Source organism: Ovis canadensis, chromosome 21 (assembly GCF_042477335.2).
Source record: "Ovis canadensis isolate MfBH-ARS-UI-01 breed Bighorn chromosome 21, ARS-UI_OviCan_v2, whole genome shotgun sequence".
NCBI lineage: Eukaryota > Metazoa > Chordata > Mammalia > Artiodactyla > Bovidae > Ovis > Ovis canadensis.
The window spans coordinates 67,155,755-67,178,289 of record NC_091265.1 but is presented as its reverse complement, the minus strand read 5'-3'; the positions used below and the strand labels follow the sequence as shown (position 1 = coordinate 67,178,289).

General features: G+C 59.4%; 1 protein-coding gene across 5 annotated transcripts; it reads right to left on the bottom strand.

Annotated features, from left to right (window-relative positions):
- Window positions 1-265: 265 nt before the first annotated feature.
- On the bottom strand, window positions 266-22,347 carry ANO9 (anoctamin 9). 5 transcript variants are annotated; one of them, XR_011251832.1, is made up of 25 exons: window positions 22,204-22,347; window positions 15,486-15,560; window positions 15,257-15,382; window positions 14,930-15,072; window positions 13,721-13,767; window positions 13,537-13,595; window positions 13,382-13,455; window positions 13,031-13,165; window positions 12,763-12,859; window positions 12,590-12,650; window positions 12,432-12,514; window positions 12,073-12,177; window positions 11,812-11,973; window positions 11,694-11,730; window positions 11,373-11,484; window positions 3,346-3,403; window positions 3,142-3,239; window positions 2,882-3,009; window positions 2,649-2,801; window positions 1,766-1,913; window positions 1,136-1,237; window positions 971-1,039; window positions 765-874; window positions 449-692; window positions 266-364 (listed from the first exon to the last, which is right to left on the bottom strand). XR_011251832.1 is itself a non-coding variant. In XM_069565914.1 (24 exons), exons 1-24 carry the CDS (start codon window positions 22,207-22,209, stop codon window positions 665-667), a joined length of 2,241 nt encoding a protein of 746 aa, XP_069422015.1. In that variant the 5' UTR covers window positions 22,210-22,347; the 3' UTR covers window positions 266-664. The 5 variants fall into 5 exon arrangements, 3 of the variants coding, with proteins under 3 accessions (XP_069422015.1, XP_069422018.1, XP_069422016.1); XR_011251833.1 differs by having other exon boundaries at window positions 266-692; window positions 3,346-3,467; XM_069565914.1 differs by having other exon boundaries at window positions 266-692; window positions 971-1,064.
- Between the last annotated feature and the right edge of the window lie 188 nt (window positions 22,348-22,535).

The following is a 22,535-nucleotide window of genomic DNA, read 5'->3' as shown; positions in this document are numbered from 1 at the left end:
TCAAAGGTTTTAGTGTAGTCAGTGAAGCAGAAATAGATGCTTTTCTGGAGAGCCCTTGCTTTCTTGATGACCCAGCAAATGGCAGTTTGACCTCTGGTTCCGCTGTTTCTTTAAAACCCAGCTTGTAGGTCTGGCAGCTCTCAGTTCAGTTCTGCTCAAGTCTAGCTTGAAGGATCTTTAGCATAACCTTGCTAGCATGTGACAGGATTTTGAGTATAACCTGGCTAGCCCTGAGGGCAGACATAATCCATCAGAGACCCAGAAATCTACAGAAAAATTTTATTTCATTACAGAAATTTCTGCTGGTTGAAGGGAGCCAGGGGGTGGGGCAAGATCTGGGGCCCAGAAGTGAGAGGGCGGCCCCCTGCACTGTGGCTGCGCAGGAGCCTCTGCCGCTGCCCGCCCTCCCCTTCTAGGGCTGGCAGGAGCCCCTGAGAGTTCAAGTCACAGTGCCAAGCCTGAGCCCTAGCGCATGGAGTAGGCCTCGCAGACCACGGACAAGGGTGCAGTCCACAGACACCCCAAACACACACGGGCCCCCAGGGCCCCCACAAGCACTCGGGTCTTCTTAAAGCTCCCCACACACAGCCAGCCAGGCTGGGGTGGGAGGCGGTGTGGCAGCTCCTGAGTCGTGAGACTCCGGGCACCACCTGCGCCGGGTCCCCTACACGTCCGTGCTCTTGGGGCTGCAGCTGGAGGCAGGAAAGGGGTTGAGTGGGCCCACCCCAGCCCCTCCCCACTCCCAGCCAGCCCCGCCTCTCCACCTTTTTTGCCCCAGTCTCTGGTACTTCTTCTTCAGGACTTCATTCTTCACAGACTGTGGGACATCGGGTACGAACCAGGCCGCAATGAGCTTGATGCATAAGGCCACGTGCTGGGGACGGCAGACAGGGGACGTCAGAAGGGCTGCACAGGGACGTCAAGGGTCAGAGAGCTGCCCCACTCCAGGGTCCCTGCCGTGCGGGCTCACCTCGAAGAGGATGAGGAAGGCCAGGCGGATCGCCAGGAGGAACCAGTGCTGCTCCGAGAAGTTGGAGTCCTGGGCAGAGAAATAGTCCCGGTACCTGGGGTGGGGAGCAGATGAGGTCAGGGGTCAGAAGTTCAAAGGGTGCTCACAGGGGGTGGGGGTCCAAACCTGCACTCGGTCACATTCTCCCAGCCCTCGACTTTGGCAGGATCCTGGAAGTCTTTGGTGTGGAACACAGACAGACTGTGGTTGACATAGCCGGTGAGGCAGCTGCGGGCAGAGGACAGGAGCTTGGTGTGGCCCCTCAGGCTTCCGGGGCGCTGGCTCGAATCCAGCCCGACGCGGCGGGGGCCGTCAGGGTGGGCCGCGGTGCAGACCCTCTCCTCCTCCTCTGTACATGGGAGATGGGCCCTCGGGGAGGCTGAAGGGACTCGCAGGGGCTGGGGGAGCCTTCCTAGGAGAGACCCCTGGAGACCTAGCCCCCCGAAGGGCTGGAGGAGCTGGATGAGGACACCGTGCAGACCCCACAAAGCGCCTGACTTTGGAAGGGGAGTCACTCCCACGGTGCTTGCTCAGAAGACAGCTAGCTCTGGGACACTAATGCCCTCCTGGGGTCCAGTCCGCACTCCCAGGCTCCACCCCGGGTCTGCAGGTCAGCACAGGGCAGGAGCAGACCACCCCAGGAGAAACTGGGAGCATCAAGCCCTGCCCTGGGCTCCCCTGGGGTGGGGCCAGTTTCGCAGGGGCCTCTGGACAGTTGGCGACTCCCCCAGGGGCGGTGTGGCAGCGTCCCCTTACTCGACTTCAGACTGGGCGCCTCTCCGGCAGGGGCCATAGCGGTGCTTGTACACCGTGCGGGGGATGAACTCGGATGTGAAGGCGATGACCATCCCGTTGGCGATGACCGCCAGCACGCCGATGATCTCCAGCACCTGCAGCCAGGCCCCTGGGCCACCGGAGGGAGGGAGGCCTGGTCTGCCTACGAGCCTCCTCCCCCGGCCCCATTGATTCCCCAAGGCTGGGAGCCCAAAGGGCCAAGGGCCTTGTCACACTTATGCCTGTGGCGACTGCAGGCGCCTGGTGAGGACCGTCTTGGCCAAGGCCAGCAGAGGGCATACGCCACTCTCCTGCACCCTGCTTCTTGACACGGACAGTGAGAGGCCCAGGTCTCCATCCCCCATGTTATGCCTGGACCTTTCAGCTGCCCCCAGGCCTGCTCTGCCTCCTAGGCTCCCCCACCCAGGGCAGGGGCAGACCCCCTCACTGGTCCCGGACGAGGCCTTCCTCCCAGGGCTCTCTCCTGATGCCCTGTCCAGCACTCCATCTCCTCGCTTCACCCCTGACCCCATCCGCCCCGGCAAGGCCAGCCGAGGTGACCGAGTGCCTGCCCCCAGCTGCTGGACATCTCTCCCCCGGCTTCCTGTTCTGAGAGTCCAGCCTCTCTGCACCCACTTCCCAGCGGCTCTGGCCCTTCAACCCGACGGGGGTGGGGGGGGGGTGTTGGTGGGGGCATGCCAGCCCCTCCTCTTCCTGGGGCCTGGGCTCAACCCCCAACCCATGCAGACCCTGGGAAGGGCTGGGGGCCGCCGCGGGGTGAGGGCCCCTCTTGCCCCCAAGGCTTAGAGCTGGGGTTTCAGGGAGACTGGCGCGCTGGCCGCCCCGCCCCTGGCCGGCCCCTGACCGATGTCCTTGGCCTTGCGTGGCACCAGGCGCCGCTGCAGCCGCACCATCTTGATGGCGTCCAGGCGGATCTCCACGAGGTTGCTGAAGAGCGCGAGCAGCGGCGCGAGCGGGAAGGCAGCCACGAAGATGGTGGTGAATCCGTACTGGATCACTGCGGGCGGGGGCGGTCAGCCTGCGCCTCCTCGCCGGCCCCTCTGCCTGCCCCTCGGCCCCCAGCCCCACCCCGCGTACTCATCTCCATGAACTCGTTGAACAGGCTGAAGGTGTAGACTGGGTTCAGGCGATAGTTGCGCTGCCAGTGGCCCAGCTCGGGGTCCTGAGACGGGGCCCGCAAGGAGCGATACTTGTGCGCCAGCCACCTAGGGGTCAGGAGAACCGGGTGGAGAACGGGGAGGAGCAGGGGGCCCGGGCGAGGGCGGGGGCGGGGCGCGCTGCGGTTCGGGACTCCCTGCGGTGGGCGGCGCCCGGGCGGGGCTGGGGGGTGTCCTCACGGCTTCAGATACTCCACGCAGTTGCTGAGCGTTTGCTTCAGACCCATGATGACGGCCATCTGCACGAACAGGTCCATCATGCAGCCGCTGAGGTGGCACTGCAGAGGCAAGGGCGGGAGGTGCGTGCGGGCACGGGGCACCGGCAGAGGCCAGGAGGGAGGGCAGTTCGGGAAGAGGGCAGTAGGGCGCCCGGGACAGGCTGACCTCCTCCAGCTTCCACAGTCCCGCCAGGCGCACTGTCTTCCCGGGAGGACCGTTGATCCTGCGGAGGACAGCCAGGCTGAGGGAGGCGGCAGGACAAGAGTAGGATTGGGGCACAGCGGGCCCTGGAGGGGAGGGAAGCAGACCCGCCCCACAGGTGAGCAGCGGCCAGATGTGAGCCTTGTGCCCAGACACGCCTGTGGGCACGTGCTGGCACACACAAACCGCTAGACCATTCAGGTGTGACCTAAATCAGACCCCTTACGATTATACAGTGGAAGTGACAAACAGATTCAAGGGATTAGATCTGACAGACACAGTGCCTGAAGGACTGTGGACAGAGGTTCATGACATTGTACAGGAGGCAGGGATCAAGACCATCCCCAAGAAAAAGAAATGCAAAAAGGCAAAATGGTTCTGCTGCTGCTGCTAAGTCGCTTCAGTCCTGTCCGACCCTGTGCGACCCCACAGACGGCAGCCCACTAGGCTCCTCTGCCCCTGGGACTCTCCAGGCAAGAGCACTGCAGTGGGCTGCCATGTCTGTCTGAAGAGGCCTTAAAAATGGCTGAGAAAAGAGAAGCAAAAGGCAAAGGGGAAAAGGAAAGACACACCCATCTGAATGCAGAGTTCCAAAGAATAGCAAGGAGAGATAAGAAAGCCTTCCCCAGTGATCAGTGCAAAGAAATAGGGGAAAACAGTAGAATGGGAAAGATTCAAGAAAATCAGAGATACCAAGGGAACACTTCATGCAAAGATGGGCAAAATAAAGGACAGAAATGGTCTGGACCTAACAGAAGCAGAAGAGACTAAGAAGAGGTGGTAGGAATACACAGAAGAACTGTACAATAAAGAACTTCACGACCCAGATAACCATGATGGTGTGATCACTCACCTAGAGCCAGACATCCTGGAATGTGAAGTCAAGAGGGCCTTAGGAAGCATCACTACAAACAAAGCTACTGGAGGTGATGGAATTCCAGTTGAGCTGTTTCAAATCCTCAAAGATGATGCTGTGAAAGTGCTGCACTCAATATGCCAACACACTGGAAAAACTCAGCAGTGGCCACAGGACTGGAAAAGGTCCGTTTTCATTCCAGTCAAGGAAAGGGAATGCCAAAGAATGCTCAAACTACCACACAACTGCACTCATCTCACACGCTAGTTAAGTAATGTTCAAAATTCTCCAAGCCAGGCTTCAGCAATACGTGAACCGTGAACTTCCAGATGTTCAAGCTGGTTTTAGAAAAGGCAGAGGAACCAGAGATCAAATTGCCAACATCCGCTGGATCATGGAAAAAGCAAGAGAGTTCCAGAAAAACATCTACTTCTGCTTTATTGACTATACCAAAGCCTTTGACTGTGTGGATCACAACAAACTGTGGAAAATTCCAGAGATGGGAATACCAGACAACCTGACCTGTCTCCTGAGAAATCTGTAAGCCGGTCAAGAAGCAACAGTTAGAACTGGACATGGAACAACAGACTGGTTCCAAACTGGGAAAGAAAAATGTCAAAGCTATATATTGTCACCCTGCTTATTTAACTTCTATGCAGAGTACATCACACAACATGCTGGGCTGGATGAAGCACAAGCTGGAGTCAAGATTGCCGGGAGAAATGTCAGTAACCTCAGATATGCAGATGGCACAGAAAGCGAAGAAGAACTAAAGAGCCTCTTGATGAAAGTGAAAGAGGAGAGTGAAAAAGTTGGCTTAAAGCTCAGCATTCAGAAAACTAAGATCATGGCATCTGGTCCCATCACTTCATGGCAAATAGATGGGGAAACAATGAAAACAGTGACAGACTCTATTTTCTGGGCTCCAAAATCACTGCAGATGGTGACTGCAGCCATGAAATTAAAAGATGCTTGCTCCTTGGAAGAAAAGCTATGACCAACCTAGACAGCATATTCAAAAGCAGAGACATCACTTTGCTGACAAAGGTCCGTCTAGTCAAAGCTATGGTTTTTCCAACTGTCATGTATGGATATGAGAGTTGGACTATAAGGAAAGCTGAACGCCGAAGAATTGATGCTTTTGAACTGTGTTATTGAAGAAGACTCTTGAGAGTCCCTCGGACTACAAGGAGATCCAACCAGTCAATGCGAAAGGAAGTCAGTTCTGAATATTCATTGGAAGGACTGGAGCTGAAGCGAAGACTCCAATAGTTTGGCCACCTGATGCGAAGAGCTGACTCATTAGAAAAGAAAATCATGCTGGCAAAGACTGAAGGCAGGAGGAGACGGGGACGACAGAGGACAAGATGCTTGGATGGCATCGCCGACTTGATGGGCGTGAGTTTGAGCAAGCTCTGGAGGCTGGTGGTGGACGGGGAAGCCTGGCGTGCTGCAGTCCATGGGGTCACTGAGAGTCGGACACGACTGAGCGACTGAGCTGAGAGCAGAGTTCACATGCCAGCTAAAGAGCATCCAAACAAGACTCGAATAGAGAAGCCTTGTTCTTTGGTAGAAAAAATTAGGATCGTATGCTTGAGACAGACAGAACGACAGGCCCCCAAGGACGTCCACATCGTGACTCCTGGCATTCATTATGGGACACGGCAGCATTAAGCGTGCCAGTCAGCAGACCTTAAAATGGACAGAGAGTCCCGGGTGATGTACGCGTGCCCACTTTAATCACCAGAGCCCTTAACTGAGGGAGGAGGAGTCGGGGACGACAAAACGAAAGGGACTCAGCCTGACGCCCCTGGCTGTGCAGACAGCAGGAAGGGGCCAGGAGCCACGGACTCCAGGCAGCCTCCAGAAGCCGCAAGGAGCAACAGCGCGGATTCTCCCCGGGGGTCTCCAGACAGAATGCAGCCCTGCTCACACCTTGACTTCAGTCCAGCAAGACCCTTTCTGGACTCGGCCTCTAGAACTGTCCATAACGTGTATTGTTTAAAGGCACTAAGTTGTGGTAAAAGAAAATTAATACAGTATGTAGGTCAGTTCTCCCTAGAAGAATGTATAGCTTCCCTGCAATCCTAAGGCAAACCCCACAGAATTTTGATGGAGTTTGACAAAAATGAAAGTTCGCCTAGAAGAATAAACATGTAAATAACTACAAAAAAGGAAAAGTGAAAAAGAAGAGAAAAATAAAATTAATGCTAGTAAAGCGTAACAGAGTAAAATTTACAGAGTAAGATACTAGACTATAATGACCGGAATTCACAGAAAGAGCGAAACATTCAGGCAAATGATGGGACTTGGTGTGTGCAGAAGGTGGTGGTGGTGATGGAATAGTCAGCAGATGGTTTGGGGACAGCTGGCTGTCACTTGGAAACAAAACAAGCTTCCCTCCTGTGCCCCTTGCTGCAGAACCAGTTCCTGCAGATCAAAGATCTGAGCGTTTAAACTATTGACACCATAAGCACAAAGGAAACCACAGCTGAACACACTGTTAATTCTGAGGAGGGGGAGGCCTTTTTGAGCGTGGCATGAGAAACAGGAGCTGTGAAGAAACGTACTGATAAACCTCGTAACAAAAAGAAGCTGCCTTCAGAGGAACACGAGAGACTGCCTAGGCTTTCGCCTCCTCGCCTGGAAGCGCAGCCTGCAGGGACGGCGCACGGGAGGAGCCAGAGTCGGCCTCGTCTGCTCCTCCGCCTGCTGACTGTGTGACCCTGAGGAGCTTCCTAACTTCTCCATCAACCCATCTGTGAAATGGGGTTTACAGTCCCTGCCCCGCAGGGCATGTTGATGAACATGACTTAGGATAGAATGTGTGAGTATCCGTGACGTGAGTTATTATTATAAAGACATATTCCACCTGCCAGGGAGAATCAACTGAGTCCTTCGTTATCCAAAGTCAGTGGAGGGCTGCAAATCTTCAGTCGTGAGGAAAAGCAGCTGGACAACAGAGAGAGACTGCGGCGAAGGGCCAGGAAGATGGACCCTTTAGGAAATGAGACGAGGAGAGGAAATGGGATTCCTCTGGTGGCCCAGCGGCTAGGACTCCGAGCCCCCCGTCTCGGGGACCCAGGCTCAATCCCTGGTCAGGGTACTAGATCCCACAGGCCGCAACGAAGACATGGTGCAGCCAAACAAATATTTAAAAGAAAAAAACTTAAGGGGAAGAAAGAACATTGATGTCTTCAAGAGCGTACTGTATCTGTGGAAACAAGAAAGGGGCACCATAAGGATAACAAAGACCAAAAATCTCTCAGAAATTAAGACTTTGTCTTAAAATTCTTAAAAGAAAACAACAGAAGGCAAAAAAGACAAAGTGAGAGAACTTCCTCCAGACGTGGAGTGCAGAGACAGAGAGACGGGCCACACGAGAGAGAAAGGCAGAGGCGCAGAGGACAGCCCAGGAGGACCAGGACTCACAGGAAGGGGAAGCGAGGGGAAAGCTTACAGGCCTGAGGTTAAAAAGAAGAAAAGTTCGCGAGCTTAAGCAGGACTTGGCTCTTTCACTGGAAGGTGCCGACAACTGCCCAGCACAGCGCGGGAAGAAAAGACTGACCCCGAGTGTCCCCCTGCTTAAAGAGAGGACCCTAACTTCAAACAGAAGATCCCTCTGCCCGAGGGAAAAAGTCTAGGTCAACTAGGAAAAAACAAGACTTAGATTTTCTGCACCTTCTCATCACCCATTTTGCGCGTTCAACGACAAAGGAGCCATGTCTTCGAAGTTCTACAAGGGAAAGCTGTTTGGAAGCTAGACTTCTCTACCCAGCCGTATCAGTCACGTGCCAGGGCAGAGCATGACGCCTTGAGACACAGAAGAATTCAGAAAGTTTACCTCTCCGATGTACCTTCTCAGAATATATGAAAGCGAAAACCAAGAAAGAAGGAGGCTTGGGAATCAGAAAGTGATGGTCCTCACCCAGGAAAGCAGCAATGGAAGCTCCAAGAAGACAGATGTGCAGGAGGTGCGGAGAGCAAGCAGCCCAGGCTGGGAGAGGGCAGGGCTCCCAAGGAGGCCCATGGACAAAGGGACCCCGCGCAACAGACAGTTTGCACAGACATGCAAGGGGGGAAAGGCAGCTGGGAACAACAGGAAAAATGAAGAGCTGTACGACAAAGAAATGGTCAAAAAAGAAGCAAAGTAAAATATGACGTGATTTTAAGAACGTCGAAAGAGAATCCATTTGATCTTGAGATTATGAAAATGCTCAGATGATATGAACAGTTTATAGAAACGGAAATTTAATGACCAATAAGTATCTGGGAAGAAGCTGGATTCTCACTAATAGGTTTTAATAAGGCGCGTTGAAAGATGAGAAGCGTCTGTTGGTCAGATCAGCAGGGGGTGTGCACACGTGCAGCGCGTGTCTCTGTGAGTCACCACAGTGCTTCTGGAGGTTGCTTTAGCAATGCTCATCTCCACGTAAACGTGCACTCCCAACTTTCAATTGAAATGGCTGGCTGCCGACACCCATGGCCGGGCATCACCTCAGAGCTGGGAGGGAACTGGAGAGGCCTGCAGCCCACTCGACACATCCTGCTGGATCAAACCTGCAGGGCTGACGTCTGAACAGCCGGCAGCCCCGCCTCGCCCGGAGCACCCAGGACTTGGGCCCCGCTGGTGGGCCGGGGGCACCCGCTGGATGGGATGCACGCCTGGCTGAACCCCTGGGCCTCCTATCTGACCTCTAATCCCCCTACACAAGCGAAAAGATAGAGACACTTCCAGGGGGGTGAACAACCAAAGACTCAGATCTCAGGGTTGAGCCAATGGACACCGAGACCCCGCGCTATCCCTCCCCCAGCTGGGCTCCCAGCATACCAAAGGCATCCTCCTTTCTCCAGGCAGGACACCAGGGATTCCCCTTTGGGAACTGACAGAGCAAGAGGCCCCACCAGGAGACACGTGGTCCAGAGCACCCTGGCACATGCCTTTCTCAGTTAAAGACATGTGTCCAAGAATAAGACATCGAAGGAAGGTCTCTAACACCAGAATCAGAGACCAGTCAACAAAAGAGCATAAAACAGTTGCAAGGAACAGAAGCAGCGCCAGAGTGGCAAGAAGAGAGGCCACGTTCTCAGACGAGAAAACCCTGGTGTCCAGGCAACACCAAGAGGGGGCTGTGAAGACCCTGAAACGGCGACAGGAGTCCTCTGAAACTAAGAACCCAAGGGAGGCACTCCAAGGAAAGTTCTGAGAAACTGGGACAAGGATGGGAGGAAAAAGCGAAGAAAACTGGATGATAAATTCAGAAGATCCGATTTCCGAACAAAAAGAATTTTCCAGACAGGAAGAGAGGGAACCAAAGGAGGGGGCTGTCAGACACATCAGAAAATCACTGAGACGGAGGGACCTGAGGCTCCAGGCCCAGCGAGCACCCGGTAATTTCTTTCCACTTGATCAGCCTGGACTCTGCATTCCTGGCCAGCGCAGGAGTGAGGCCTATGGAGGGAGACAGGGCAGGAGCGGGCTCTGAGGGACCAGGGTTCTGGGTCAAGTGCTCTTTAGAGGCCAGGAGAAGGGCAGCAGTCAGCGGCCAGAGGCGGCCCCGGTGTGGGGCGGGAGAGGCACGGGCTGCGGACGCCAGAAACTGGGCACGACAGGGAGGAGGGCGTTTGAAAGGGACACGCAGGCGCGTCTGCGTGGTGGCGGAGACCGTCCAGTAGAGACAGAAACGCTGGCGCGTGGAGGGCAGAGGCGTGAATCACTGAAGCGACGCGCAACGAGAGACAGCCACGGGCCACACTGCGGAGAAGCCTCCGGAGGCGGAGACTAGTGAGAAGGCGCGGAGCCAGAACCGCGCTGCCGCCAGGCCTGTGGAGCAGGACCCTGGAAGCCGACGAAGCTATCCCTCAAGCCTGAAGACCACGCCCAGTGCAGCACCCTGCCCCCAGCAGCCCGCAGCGAGGCCCTCAGTAGAGGGACCTGGGCAGGTGATCTCCCGCGCACCCTTTCTCAGGAAGCCCCTGGAAAACTTGAGGTCCTCCCTGGCAGAGGGGGATGGGCTCGCCAGGATGGGAAGGCCAAGCAGAGCCGGGAGACGGGGACGATGCCAGGAAGGCCTCTCCAAGAACCTCATGATGTCTTTCAGTGAACTGGGAGGGGTTTTCTGTTTTCAAAGTTCTGCTAGAGAGTTTGGGGTTAATGAGTCTGAGCAAACCCCAGGAGGCGGTGAAGGACGGGGAGGCTGGCGCACTGCAGTCCATGGGGGTCACAAAGAATCGCACGCGACTCAGCGCCTGAACAACAGCAGTGTAACTTACAAAAGTTGAGCAAACGCGGAGAACACGGGGAGCGGTTACTTTCTTCCGAAAAGAAAATGTCGATTGGATCAAAAGGTTAACTCCACGAATTGGGAAGGTGGGGAGAAGTGTGTGCCTGTGCCTGGTATATGAGACGCCCACTGCCACTTTACTTACAAAGCTCAAAACTGGAATTAACCCGAATGGCCACCAACTGTGGTTAAATAAATTCAAGAACATCTCTCAAAGGAATGCTCACGTATGGCTTTAAAAACAAAGCCTCCCCACCCTTGCGGACAGGGAAGGTGCCTACTGTGTGCTTTCAGGGGGAGGCAGAGAGGATAATTTACATGACAGACCACGTACGTCAGCGGTGTGTCTGGGACTTCCCTGCTGGCCCCGTGGCTGAGAATCCGCCTGCCAGCGCAGGGGACACAGTTTCAGCCCCTGGTCCAGGCAGATCCCACACGCCGCCACAGGGCAACGAGGCTGGCACCGCGACTGCTGAGGCTCGTGTGCCCAGAGCCACGCTTTGCGGCAGGAGCCACAGCAAGGGGAAGCCCTCACACGGCAACTAGAGAGCGACCTCAGACCATCACACGTGCACAGCAGCGAGGCCACGGCCCAGCCAAGGCACACACACACGCTCCAAAACAGGCGCATCTGTGCGTGCTTAGATGTGTGAAGACATCTGGGCAGACGCAACAAACAGTGCCATCTCTGGGGACGTGAACTGGACAGCCGGGGGTTGACTGCGCTCTTCTTTCACACATTTTGGTATTAGGTTTCCACGTGTTCTGAGCTTGATTCATTTTGAAAATTAAAAAGAGCGCGCATCTCCATTTCCAGGGTTAGAGAGCACGTGCGAGCCGGCGGCCCGTACCTGCCCAGGATGAAGGCGACATAGACCAGGGAGGAGAAGTGAGCAAAGAACTGCAGAGTGAAGAACTTGACAGTGAACTTGCTCTCTCGCTCGGAAAAGGTCCTGGGCTTCTCTGGAATGAGACGTGGGCCATCCTTCCCCCAGCTCTTCCCCCAGTGACAGCCCACGCCCAGCCTGTCCATATCCTGAAAACTTGGGTCACCTGGGACCCTCACCTGTCTCCCAGGCTGGATGCCCTGGCCTCGCATGGGCCCCATTTCCCCACCCCAGGGTTCCAAGACCCCCAGCCTGAATCCTCTCCCCGCAAAGCCCTTCTCTCACCAAAGTCACAAAGCTTCAGGGCCACATATTTGTTGATCTGCAGGAGGGGAGACAGGGCTCACCTTGGACCTGGGCGGAGCCGCACCCTGCCCCGCACCCTCCCCTGGCCCGGCCCTACCTTGGTCATGAGGATGATGGTCACGTAGTGAACCAGGGCCCCGCTCACCACCACAGCCGTGGTCACCTGCTCCCCCAGGAAGGGCAAGGCCGAGCTGAAGAGGGCGGCAGCCAGCACTCGGTAGACCACCAGGACGTGGGCCATGCCGATCATGAGGCAGATCTAGGTGGCGGCAGGGTGGGCGGGCTCAGGGAGCTGCCCAGCTGCTCTCCAGCCTCCGGGTGGCGGCGGGGTGGGCGGGGTCAGGGAGCCCAGCACTACCATCAGGAGGGACAGGAGAAGGATGACGGCGCTCCGCAGGTAGGAGTGCCGGTGCAGCAGCGGCTGGTAGTCCGGGCAGGTGATGAGCCCCAGAGCCATTTCCTCCTGTGGAAGGCACCCAGCTGGCCTCAGACGCCGGAACTGCCTCAGACACAGAACCCCTGGGGCCCAGGATCCCCCCTCTGACAGAGGACCCCCTCAGACACAAGAACCCGTTGGTCACTGAACCCACTCAGACACAGAACTCCTGGGACGTGGAACCCCTCGGACACGGGAACCTTCGACGGGAAGCCCCTGGACACGGAACCCCTCGGACTCAGCAGCTCTCAGGGCCCAAGCCAGCCGCCGGCCGGCCTCACCTGGTCCTCGTCCCACCCGTACAGCTCCCACTGAAGGACCACTCGGGCTCGCTCCCGCTTCCATAGCTCCAGGAACACGGTGGCTGCGGCAGAAAGCGGAGGCCTCAGGGGCGTGACTACGTGTGTTGCTCAGGTGACCCCAGGTCCGCGCGACTCACCCCACAGCGCCATGAAGATGGCGAACAGCACGGTGCCCTCGTTGTCGAAGAGGTGGGTGAGCTGGAGGGAGAGGCACGTGGGACTGGGGCGGCCTTCCCCACCCCCCCCCCACCCCGGGCCCAGGCCTCCCCTTCCCCGGGAGGACCTGCTGGGCCCGCCTCCCCGCGCAAACCTTGGCATAGGCGCAGGTGTCTGAGAGCCGCTGGAACCTGCGGTTGTGGTCGCCTCGAGGGCACATGTAGATGTCGTGGGCCTTGCAGATCTCCTTGCTGAGGGCGCAGGGACCGAGTTGGCCGCCGAGCTTTCCTGTGGACCCTCGAGGGGCCCCTCCCTGGACCGCCCCTTCCCTGACTCCGCCCACCCTCAGCTTCAGTCCCGCCCCTTCTCTGGCCCCGCCCCACCCTCCACTTCGGTCCCGCCCCTTCCCTGGCCCCGCCCACCTTATCTGGCTGGCTTCGAATTGGGAAAACCCGCTCAGGAAGACGACGAGGCCCACCACTGCGGCGGGCACCAGCATGTAAGTGTACCAGCCGAGCCAGGCGAAGTACAGCGCCACTTTCTCTCCGAAGTAGTCCCTACAGGCGCAGCGTCCCGTCAGAGCCACTCCCCCCGGGGGTGACGGCCAGCGCCTGGGTGAAGCTCGCCATGCTGGGGGCAAGGAGTGTACCGAGGGCATCTAAAGGTGTGTCTAAATGGTTCGCCAGACAGCTGTTTGCTGAAGGCATCGGTGTATCTACAGAGGGGCATTCTGCCTGCGGGGGGCGCAGGTGTGTCCCCGAGGGCAGCAGTACCTGATGTCACTAATTGGCTGCCTTTGGAACATGCTTCTCCACCGGGCCCATGTCTTCTTTAGGTGCGCCTCCCCCTGGGCACAGGTGAGACACAGTGAGAGCTTCCGGCCTCAAGTCCTGCCCTCAGGGCCTCTCCCAGCCGGCCCACTCCTCACCTCGTGCAGGGGGAACCCAGCCTCAAAGACCCCATCCTTCACCAAATCCTGGAGCGTGTCTGGTGGTCAGAGGGGTTCTCAGGTCAGAAGGGGCGGGGATGAGGGAGGACTCTGTCCCGTTCTGCCCATGCGACGCCCCTCCTGGAGCGCAGCGGCACAGGCCACCTGCCCATCCAGTCCTTACCACCCGCTGCCGTCTTGCTGTTCAGGACAAAGTCGACAATTCGGATTCTAGAACACAAGAGCTGGTTCAGGAGGGTCCTCTGTCTGGCCAGGTTCCAGGCTGCTCTTCATCCTGGCAGAAGCCCCAGACGACCAGCCGGGACTGCCTGGCCAGAGCCCAGAATCCAGGACTCATCTGGAAGCAAACTTCCTCGGATGCTCCCAGGGTCCAGCTGCGCCGTGGTTGCGGGGTGGGCCTCCCTCAGCGTGGTCTCTCCCGTCCCAAGGCCCCAGTGCTCAGCCCTACAACTGGCAGTGCAGCTTCCTCCAGGATTCTGCACCTCCAATCACACCTCCCACCTGGAGCCCCAGTGTGTTCACAGCACACCCTTCATGTGCACAGATAAATCCTCCTTACACCCCTGTGAGCCATTTTGCCTATGGGAGGCTGAAACTCAGGGAGGGTGAGTAACTTGGCCAAGGCCACACAGCCAGGAGGCGGCCCACCCAGGCACCTGACTAGATCCTGCTCCTCTGGAACCCTTCCTATGAGACACAGCCGCCCAGGTGTCCCAGGGCCCTCCCCACAGCCTGCTCCTTCCAGGCTCCAACAAGCTGCCGCTACTCATGTGTCTTCCCAAGCCAGCCAGTTCCCCTGAGCTCACAGGAAGCCCCCCTCCATTGCCTCATATCCAAACTCCCAGAGTGTTCCTTGTTGACCTCCCTGACTGGCCCCCGGGGAGTTCAGAGGGCTGGCCTAGGACCAGGAAGGTGCTGGAGGTGGGGTGTGGGGGAGGGCAGGTGGACTGGCTTGGTGGCTAAATGATCAGAGTGGGGAGAAGCAGGTTCCTAGAGAGAGACAGGAGGTGTGCAGTGCCTGGGAGGCAGGGACAGATGTCCAGAGAAGGGCATTCAGTCTGGAGAAAAGAGGTGGAGACTGAACCCAGGGCGACGACCTCAGAACCCAGGAGGGACAGCCAAGGGAGCCCTCCCAGCCTCTCCGAATGCCGGCCGCCCTTTAAGGCTGGCTTCTGGTCTGCATCTGGGGACACAGTCACAGATGTAACCTTCAAGCACATCTTCCAGTATTACAGGCATGGTAAGGAAGGCACAGACGGTTGTCCCCTGTGGCCTCTGCCCCAGGACCATACCTGGGAGCCTTGCTGCCTGTCTGGACCACCATGTAGGTGAGCAGGGGTCCACCTGGCCCCGCTCTGGGCCAGTCTCTCACCTGTTGGTGGCTTGGATAGAAGTTGGCCTGGACAGCTCCCCTCTGGGAACAGTGTCCTCAGGCTCCGTAAGTCTCCGGTACCGGTCAAAGATGCTATTGTCAGCTCGGATCCCAAAGAACTCCTTCCCCTGGTCCTCCATTGCCTGAGGGTTGGGGCAGCATGAGACCCTCTGCCCCACCTTGGGACCCTCCCCCTTCATCCAAGGCCAACAGTCTGTCCCCTCCATCTCTGGCATGAGGCCACAGGCAACCTCCCCAGACTCCTTCCTAGGACCCACCCAGCCCCCTGTGACAGCTGCACCCAGGCAGGGCCCTCAGCCCCCCCACCTTGTAGCGAAAGCCCTGGTTCTCAAGCTCTTCCAGGAACTGCCGCTGCCGCTGGACCTGCCCGGGGTTTCTCTGGGTGTGACAATCGACCACAAACACATAGTCCCACAGCTCAGGGGCCTCGGTCTAGAGGAAAGAGGCATGGGGCCCAGGGCTGGCAACCAGAGCAGGCCGGGTGCAGGGCTTGAGGGCGTGGGACCAAGCCCAGGAGGGGCTCATGCAGGCTCACCTCGCAAGTATTGATGTCCATCAGCGGAAGGCTCTCACCCTCAGTTGGCACCAGGATCCGGAGACTCTCTTCTCCCTGGGGGGTGAAGCGCAGACGGGACAGAGGCTGGCACTCACTGCCACAGTGGCGCGCCTCCCGGGCCGGGTGCTCTGGCACCAAAGGGGTGGTTTCCAGCGGGGCTACGTGCACACCGAGGCTGCAGCACAAATGGCTGGCAAAGGTTTGTTTGGAAACATACAAACAGCACCCCAAATTCATAAGAAAAGGCCGGCAGCCCAGTGAAAATGGGCCAAGATGCAAATGGACACTTCACAGAAGAGGAGCACCCAGGTGAAAACATGGAACTCGAGGGTGAAGCCGTTGGAAAATGCAGGCACCACTGTCCCCCCGCTTGGCAGCAAACGTTTCACAGTCAGTGTTAACCATCCAGGCGTGGGAGTTCCCGGCACTTGCCGGGGCCGGGCTTCAGTCCCAGGTCAGGGAACTGAGACCCTGCAAGCACATTGTGACCAAAAAAAAAAAAAAAAAACAAACCCTGGTGATCTATAAAAATACTGAATGTAACAGAATACTGTAAATCACCTGAAAATCATATAATATTGAAAATAAGCCATGTGTGAAAAAAACAGCCAGGGTGACTCAGCAGCGCCCCATGTGCTGCTGTTGAGCACGGCTTGGCGCCTGGATTTGAGAAACCTCCCAGACCCCCTGGCCTCATTGGAGTCAGACAAAGGTGCGCACACTAGCATATGCCATGCTGAGTCACTTCAGGCGTGTCCGACTCTGTGCGACCCCATAGACGGCAGCCCACCAGGCTTCCCCGTCCCTGGGATTCTCCAGGCAAGAACACTGGAGTGGGTTGCCATCTGCTTCTCCAATGCATGAAAGTGAAAAGTGAAAGTGAAGTCGCTCAGTTGTATCCGACTCCCAGCGACCCCATGGACTGCAGCCCACCAGGCCCCTCAGTCCATAGGATTCTCCAGGCAAGAGCACTGGACATTTCATACCACAACTGGAATAATCCAAGCTCTCGTCAGTTTTCTTCCCAGGTGGCGCTAGTGGTAAAGAATCCACCTGCCGATGCTGTAGACACAGGGGCCGCGGGTTTGATTCCTGGGTTGGGGAGGCCCGCTGGAAAGGGACATGGAAACCCACTCCGGTGTTCTCGTCTGGGAAGTTTCATGGACGCCTGGTGGGCTACAGTCCACGGGGCGGCAAAGAGTCAGACGCCACCAAGTGGCGAACACTTTCAGTTTCACTAACGAACGTCCTTCTGTGCTCCTCCCTCCGGGAGGTGAAATCCTCCCTGTTGAGGGTGGCCTGGACTCAGTGGCTAACTTTCATAAGAAAGTATGAAACGAGTCACTTTACAGAGGAGAGGCCTGGCAGAGGCCCCCAACCCGGGAGACGATGGCCCAGGCGATGGCAAGCAGCAGCTGGTGGTCCCGAAAGCCCAGGGCCCCGTCCCAGCAGGAGGCGAGCCCCAGCCAGCAGACCCCGGAGTCAGGCGGCCAAGGACAAGGGGGACGGAGAGGCCACCACAGACGGGAGGGGCCGTGGGGACGGGGCGATGGTGCCGTGGGGGGCCTGCATGATACACTTGGAAAAGCCGGTGCCGTGAGTCCAGGCCGAGTCAGGCTCCGCGCCTGCACCGCGCCCCAGGCAACAGGCCCAGCAGGCCCTGCGCTGTCTCCATGACACTTTAGGAAAACACACAGATTTGCAAAAACTGCACGAGCAGCAGTTGGGGGCTTCCCAAGTGGCCCAGTGGCAAAGAGCCTGCCCGCCAGTGCGGGAGACGGGGGCTCACCCCTGGGTCGGGAAGGCCCCCAGGAGGAGGAGAAGACAGCCCACTCCAGTACTCTTGCCTGGGAAAGAGGAGCCTGTGGGCAACAGTCCATGGGGCCGCACAGGGTCCGAGCGACTCAGCACACAAAGGGGTGGGGGAGCGGAAACGCTGGGCCTGGCACCCAGCTGGGAGGGGCGTCTTAGGCCTCACTGATTCCCGAAGAGCAGACAGCAGGCTAGCAGGGCTGGAGACAAAGTGACCCAGGGCCCCTGCTCTGGAAGAGCCACTGGGCTGAAGGGAGAGGGGGGCACAGGAGATGGGCAGCAGAGCAGGCAGGCAGGAAGGTCATCGGGGAAGCCCCGGGCCGAGGTGGGGGAAAGGCACCGCCTCCAGGGCACCGCCTCCTCTGGGGCCCAAGGTGGGGGAAAGGCACCGCCTCCGGAGCCAAGCGCCTAGCAGGTGCTGAGGCTTTGTGTCCTCAGGCAAGAACCCACCTCTCCCAGCCTTGGGGGGCTTGATGCAACGCGGGCAGCATCCTGCAGCCCTGGCAAAGGGCTGGCCAGGCCGTGTGCGCAGTGAGAGGGGCCCCAGCCGTGTCCCAGCCAGCAGCTCCCCAGGGAGCACGAGGGCCCCCGGAGGGACAGGAAGCCAGGGATGAGGGCCTGGGGGCACTGAGAGCCTTCCTTGAAGGGCCTGGTGGCTCCCCATCCCACCGTGGGCCCGCCGCCAGCCCACCACCCACTACTGCCCCTGGGCAGCCCCGCCCGGCTCACAAGCCTGCAACCCCCCACCCCCGTGCATCGCAGCCGCCCAGTACCCGGCGTCCTGGCCAGGTCTTGCCCTGCGGCTACCCCCGCCGCTCCCCTTCTCCTCCCGTCGCATTCCTGCCTCCTCCAGAAAGCCTCACTGGACTGCTCCAGCCAGTCTGCCCTTGAGGGCTACCAGAGAAAACAGAGGCCACCCATCACATTTGAATTTCAGATAAACAACAGATACCATTTAATGTAAGTATGTCCCAATTATTGCATGGGACATAACCTATACTGAAAAAAAAATACTGTTGTGTGTGTGAAATTCAGCTTACTGGGGACCTGTTTTTTATTTTGTTTCGCTAAATCCAGGACTCGGCCCCAAATGCCCACCCCCAGACACACCCGGAACTACTGGGTCCAGAGCCAGGCCTGGGTCTGCCCCCTCTCTCCCCTCTGTCTCAGCCACAAAACAGCCGGTTCCGGGGTACGGGACGCCAGGGTCTTCACGCCCCAGTGCAGCCCCTGCCCAGCCGTCTGCCCCGCGAGCACTCACCCCCTCCGCAGGCCTGCCCCCTTCTGCCCCAGCTCCAACCCCGCACCGCCCCAGCCCTCGGACCTGCAGTGGGGTCAGGGCCAGAGGAGAAAGCCGCCTCCTCAGGCCCAGCTGTGCGCGTGTGCTCTGGGCTGAGGCGCCTGGCTCAGCGAAGGGAGTCAGGTCTCACGTAGGTGGGGACAAGGGACATTGGTGCATTTCCGTCACCAGCAGCCAGTCCTGTGACTTGCCCACTATAGGAGCGAAGCATCATGTGGGACAAACTCGTGAGTGAAATGGGTCCTCACGTACTCGACCTCGGACCCAGGAGGAAGCCTACACTTGCTGGGCCGGGACCCCCTGCAGGACGACCCTCTGAGGGTCCCTTGCCGGAGGCCCACAGAGGCTGAAAAAGAGAGGCTACCTCACATGAGCCTGAGGCTGAAGAGTGCGCAGGACCAGCAGCGGGAAGACAGGGTCCCAGCTGGGGAGACGGGGTCCCTGGGGTGGGGAGATGGGGTACCTGGGGTGGGAAGATGGGGTACCTGGGGTGGGAAGATGGGGTACCTGAGTGAGGAGATGGGGTCCCCAGGGTGGGAGGACAGGGTCCCTGGGTAGGGAGACGGGGTCCCGGGCAGGGGGGGGGGACGGCACAGGGATCCAGACAGGAGGAGGGAGCCTGGGGAGGACCATGCCTGAGGGGCTTCCAAAGGCAGCAGCAGGAGGCTAACGCTCAAGTGGCCCCAGAAATGAGGCTGGGGCAGCTGTCTTTCCCCAGAGATATCACATGACTTTGGGGCATTACCCAGAGCCTCTTGGAAAAGGGGAGTCAGCCTTCCCTGGAGGCTGCTGTGTGACCTGGACCAGAGGGGTCCCACGGGCACTGACCCCCATCACTGGGACACAGCCCCGCCCCGGTCATGACCTGGTCCCCCCAGGGGAAGGGCCGGCAGGCGCAGGAGCAGCAGCAGCCAGACCTAAGCCCCCTGGCCCGTCCTGTCGAGCCACCCCACGCTCGACGTCTGGACGTCTGGTGCCCACACGCTCTGTGCCCAGCGGCCCCATCCCCAGGCCTCCTGCCTGGGCCCCAGGCTCCAGGATCAGGCTGTCCATTGCCCACCTGTCCTCCAGGGAGAGAGGGCTTCACGGATTAGAACCAGGCTCCCCTAAAGTCACCCCCACCTCCAGCCAACCCGACTGCTTGGTGCACCTGAGGCGAGGTATCCGGGAGTTCCGCTGTCCCCGTTCACAAGGCCCCACCTCCAGGAAGCCACGTGTGCCCATCAGACTCCCAGAGCCCAGGCAGGGGCAGAGGCTCCCCGGGCCCACTTGGCCTTGGGGGTCCCAGCCACACCACATGCAGCTCCCCAGCAAGTCTGCGCACATGGACGGGGGAAGTTCCAGTCCTCCATGGGGCTTCCAGCCCCCACTCCCTGCAGGCCACGCACCCAGTGGGCCAGGCCCAGGACTGAGTCCAGGCCAGAGCCCCAGTCAACACACCCACTGCCTGCTTGACTTCTTTAGAGGCTGCAGCTCCCCGGGAGACCAGCGCAGGTATGGAGGCCAGGCCTGGGGATCCACACTCTGCCTGTCCATCCCCAGGCAGCTTGCAGGTCCCTGGCAGGGCACGGGGACTGCTGTGCGGGTGTGCCTGCCCCCCAGCTCCCGATCCTTCTGGCCGGGCAGCCTACCTGGAGCAATGACGTCACCCCAGCCGCACACAGCAGGCAGGGGCCTCCCCCGACCATCCATGGCCTGCCTCAAGCTTAGGGTCACTTCGCAGCCCAGCCAGCACTCCACGCGCCCCTGGCTAGGCCCTACCAGCAAGCAGCGGTTTCATCAGCCCCACGCTCAGATGTGGAGAGGCCTGCCCACGCATGCGATCCCCCACCTGGCTGTTTCCTCATCTTTCGGGGGCCATACCATGAAGCATGCAGGATCTTACCCCCTGACCAGGGATCAAACCGACGCACCCTGCAGCAGCAGCGCCACCTCCTGGCCCCTGGGCCGCCAGGGAGGCCCCGGCTCCCTTGTCCCCGAGCCCTGTCATCTGCCTTCCTGCTCCCTTGGCCTTCCTTCCCACCATGCCTCCCTCTGTCCATCCATCTCATTTGTCAGGTCACACGTCTGTCTGGTCATCCACCCCAGATGCGGCCTGCTGTGAGTGCAGCCCTCACAGGCAGTGCCCAGCGTGAGTGGACACGGGCCTGGAGAGGCGGGTACCTGCTTGGCAGGGGAGGGAGCCCAGAGTCTGCCCCCGCCCCCTGGGAGTGTGGACAGGGCCTGAGGGGCAGCACACAGCTGGTGTCCAGGGACCTGCTCCAGAGCCTCGGTGCTCAGCACTTTAGCTCTGCAGAAGTGTAAAGGGCAAGAGGGCGGCCGCCAGGAGGTAAGACCAGCAGTTAGCAGAAGCTAGACCAGAGGGCTTCCGAACTGTGGTGTTGGAGAAGGCTCCTGATAGTCCCTTGGATTGCAAGGAGATCCAACCAGTCAATCCTACAGGAAATCAGTCCTGAATACTCATTGGAAGGACTGATGCTGAAGCTGAAACTCCAATCCTTTGGCCACCTGATGCGAAGAACTGACTCGTTGGAAAAGACCTTGATGTTGGGAAACATCGGAGAAGGGGACAACAGAAGTTGAGATGTTGGATGGCATCACCGACTCAATGGGCATGAGTCTGAGCAAGCTCTGCCAGTGTTGGTGATGGACAGGGAGGCCCGGCGTGCTGCAGGCCATGGGTCGCAGAGTCGGACACGCCTGAGAGACTGAACTGCCCTGAGGCCAGAGGGCTGCACAGGCAGCGGTGGGCTTGCACTGCAGCTGGGGCCAGGGGTGGGGGGTGGGAAATGGAAGGGATGTGGCAGGGGAAGGGGATGCTTAGGTCTGGCTGGGGCCGAGCTCGCTCTCTGCTGTCTGTGTCTGTCTTTGCCCAAAGGCTGATTTTCTCGCCTTAGCTCCCTCCCCACCCTCCAACCCCATCCCCAGGCCACCACCCCCCAGCCCCAGGCCCCTCACCTCCCCCCAGCACAGGGCTGGCCTGGGAACCAGCCTCAGCTGCCAAGGCTCCACAGCCCTGGGGCGGCCGAGGCGGAGTGCCAGGCCGCCTGCCTGGCCCACACCTGGGAGCGCCCGGAGGAGGGCGACGGGGAGGCGGGTTTCGCTCTCCACCTCAGCTCGGGTCTCCTCCCGGCCACCCACGGCTGCCCGGGCCTCGAGACCTCGTCCCTTGCAGAGGAAAGAGAGCAAGTCCTCCCGGACGCTCTCCTGCTCTGCCCCCAGATTCCGAACCCAGCAGCCTTCAGCGACTCCCACCCCGGCCCAGGCAGAACCCCCAGCGAGCGGAGGGCCCTGCCGGCCACCCTGGGTCTCCCCAGCCCCCTGCCCGCCGGACGCAGCCGCGAGGTCTGGGGTCCGGCTCCTGGCTCAGCGCCCGGGGGTGGCCACGCCGCCCGACCCCGCTCTCCCCGGGGCTCCCGGCCAGGAAGCAAGCCCTTTCTTCCGTCCTGCCCCAGCCCCGGGGAGCGGGGGACGGGGCCGGGGGACACGACCCCCTGCCGGCCCCCTCCCACTCTGCGGGAGACCGGGGCGCGCGGGGCGGAGGCTGGCGCCTGTCCCGGCGGGCGTGGCCTCGCGCGGACTCACCCGCATGCCGGTGGGTGGTCGCGCTGGGCTCAGGGTCGGAGGGTCCCAAGGTGAGGCAGCCCCAGCGCCGCTGGGAACCCGAGTGTGGCTTGGAGACGGCCCAGCGGTCCTACCTGACTTCCGCGTGGGACTCACCCCACCCTCCTCCCCGCCCTCCTCGTCCTGTGGGGAGCGGCCCGTGCCTGCCGGCCGGAAGGCACACCCCTCTCCCCCGGGACCTGGGCCAAGCCTCCCACCCTCCACGCGTCCCTTGGAGGAGAAACTGGGGCCGGGACGACGGAAGAGGAGACAGACCCCAGAAAGAAAACAGCCTGCTCCACCCAGAATCCCTG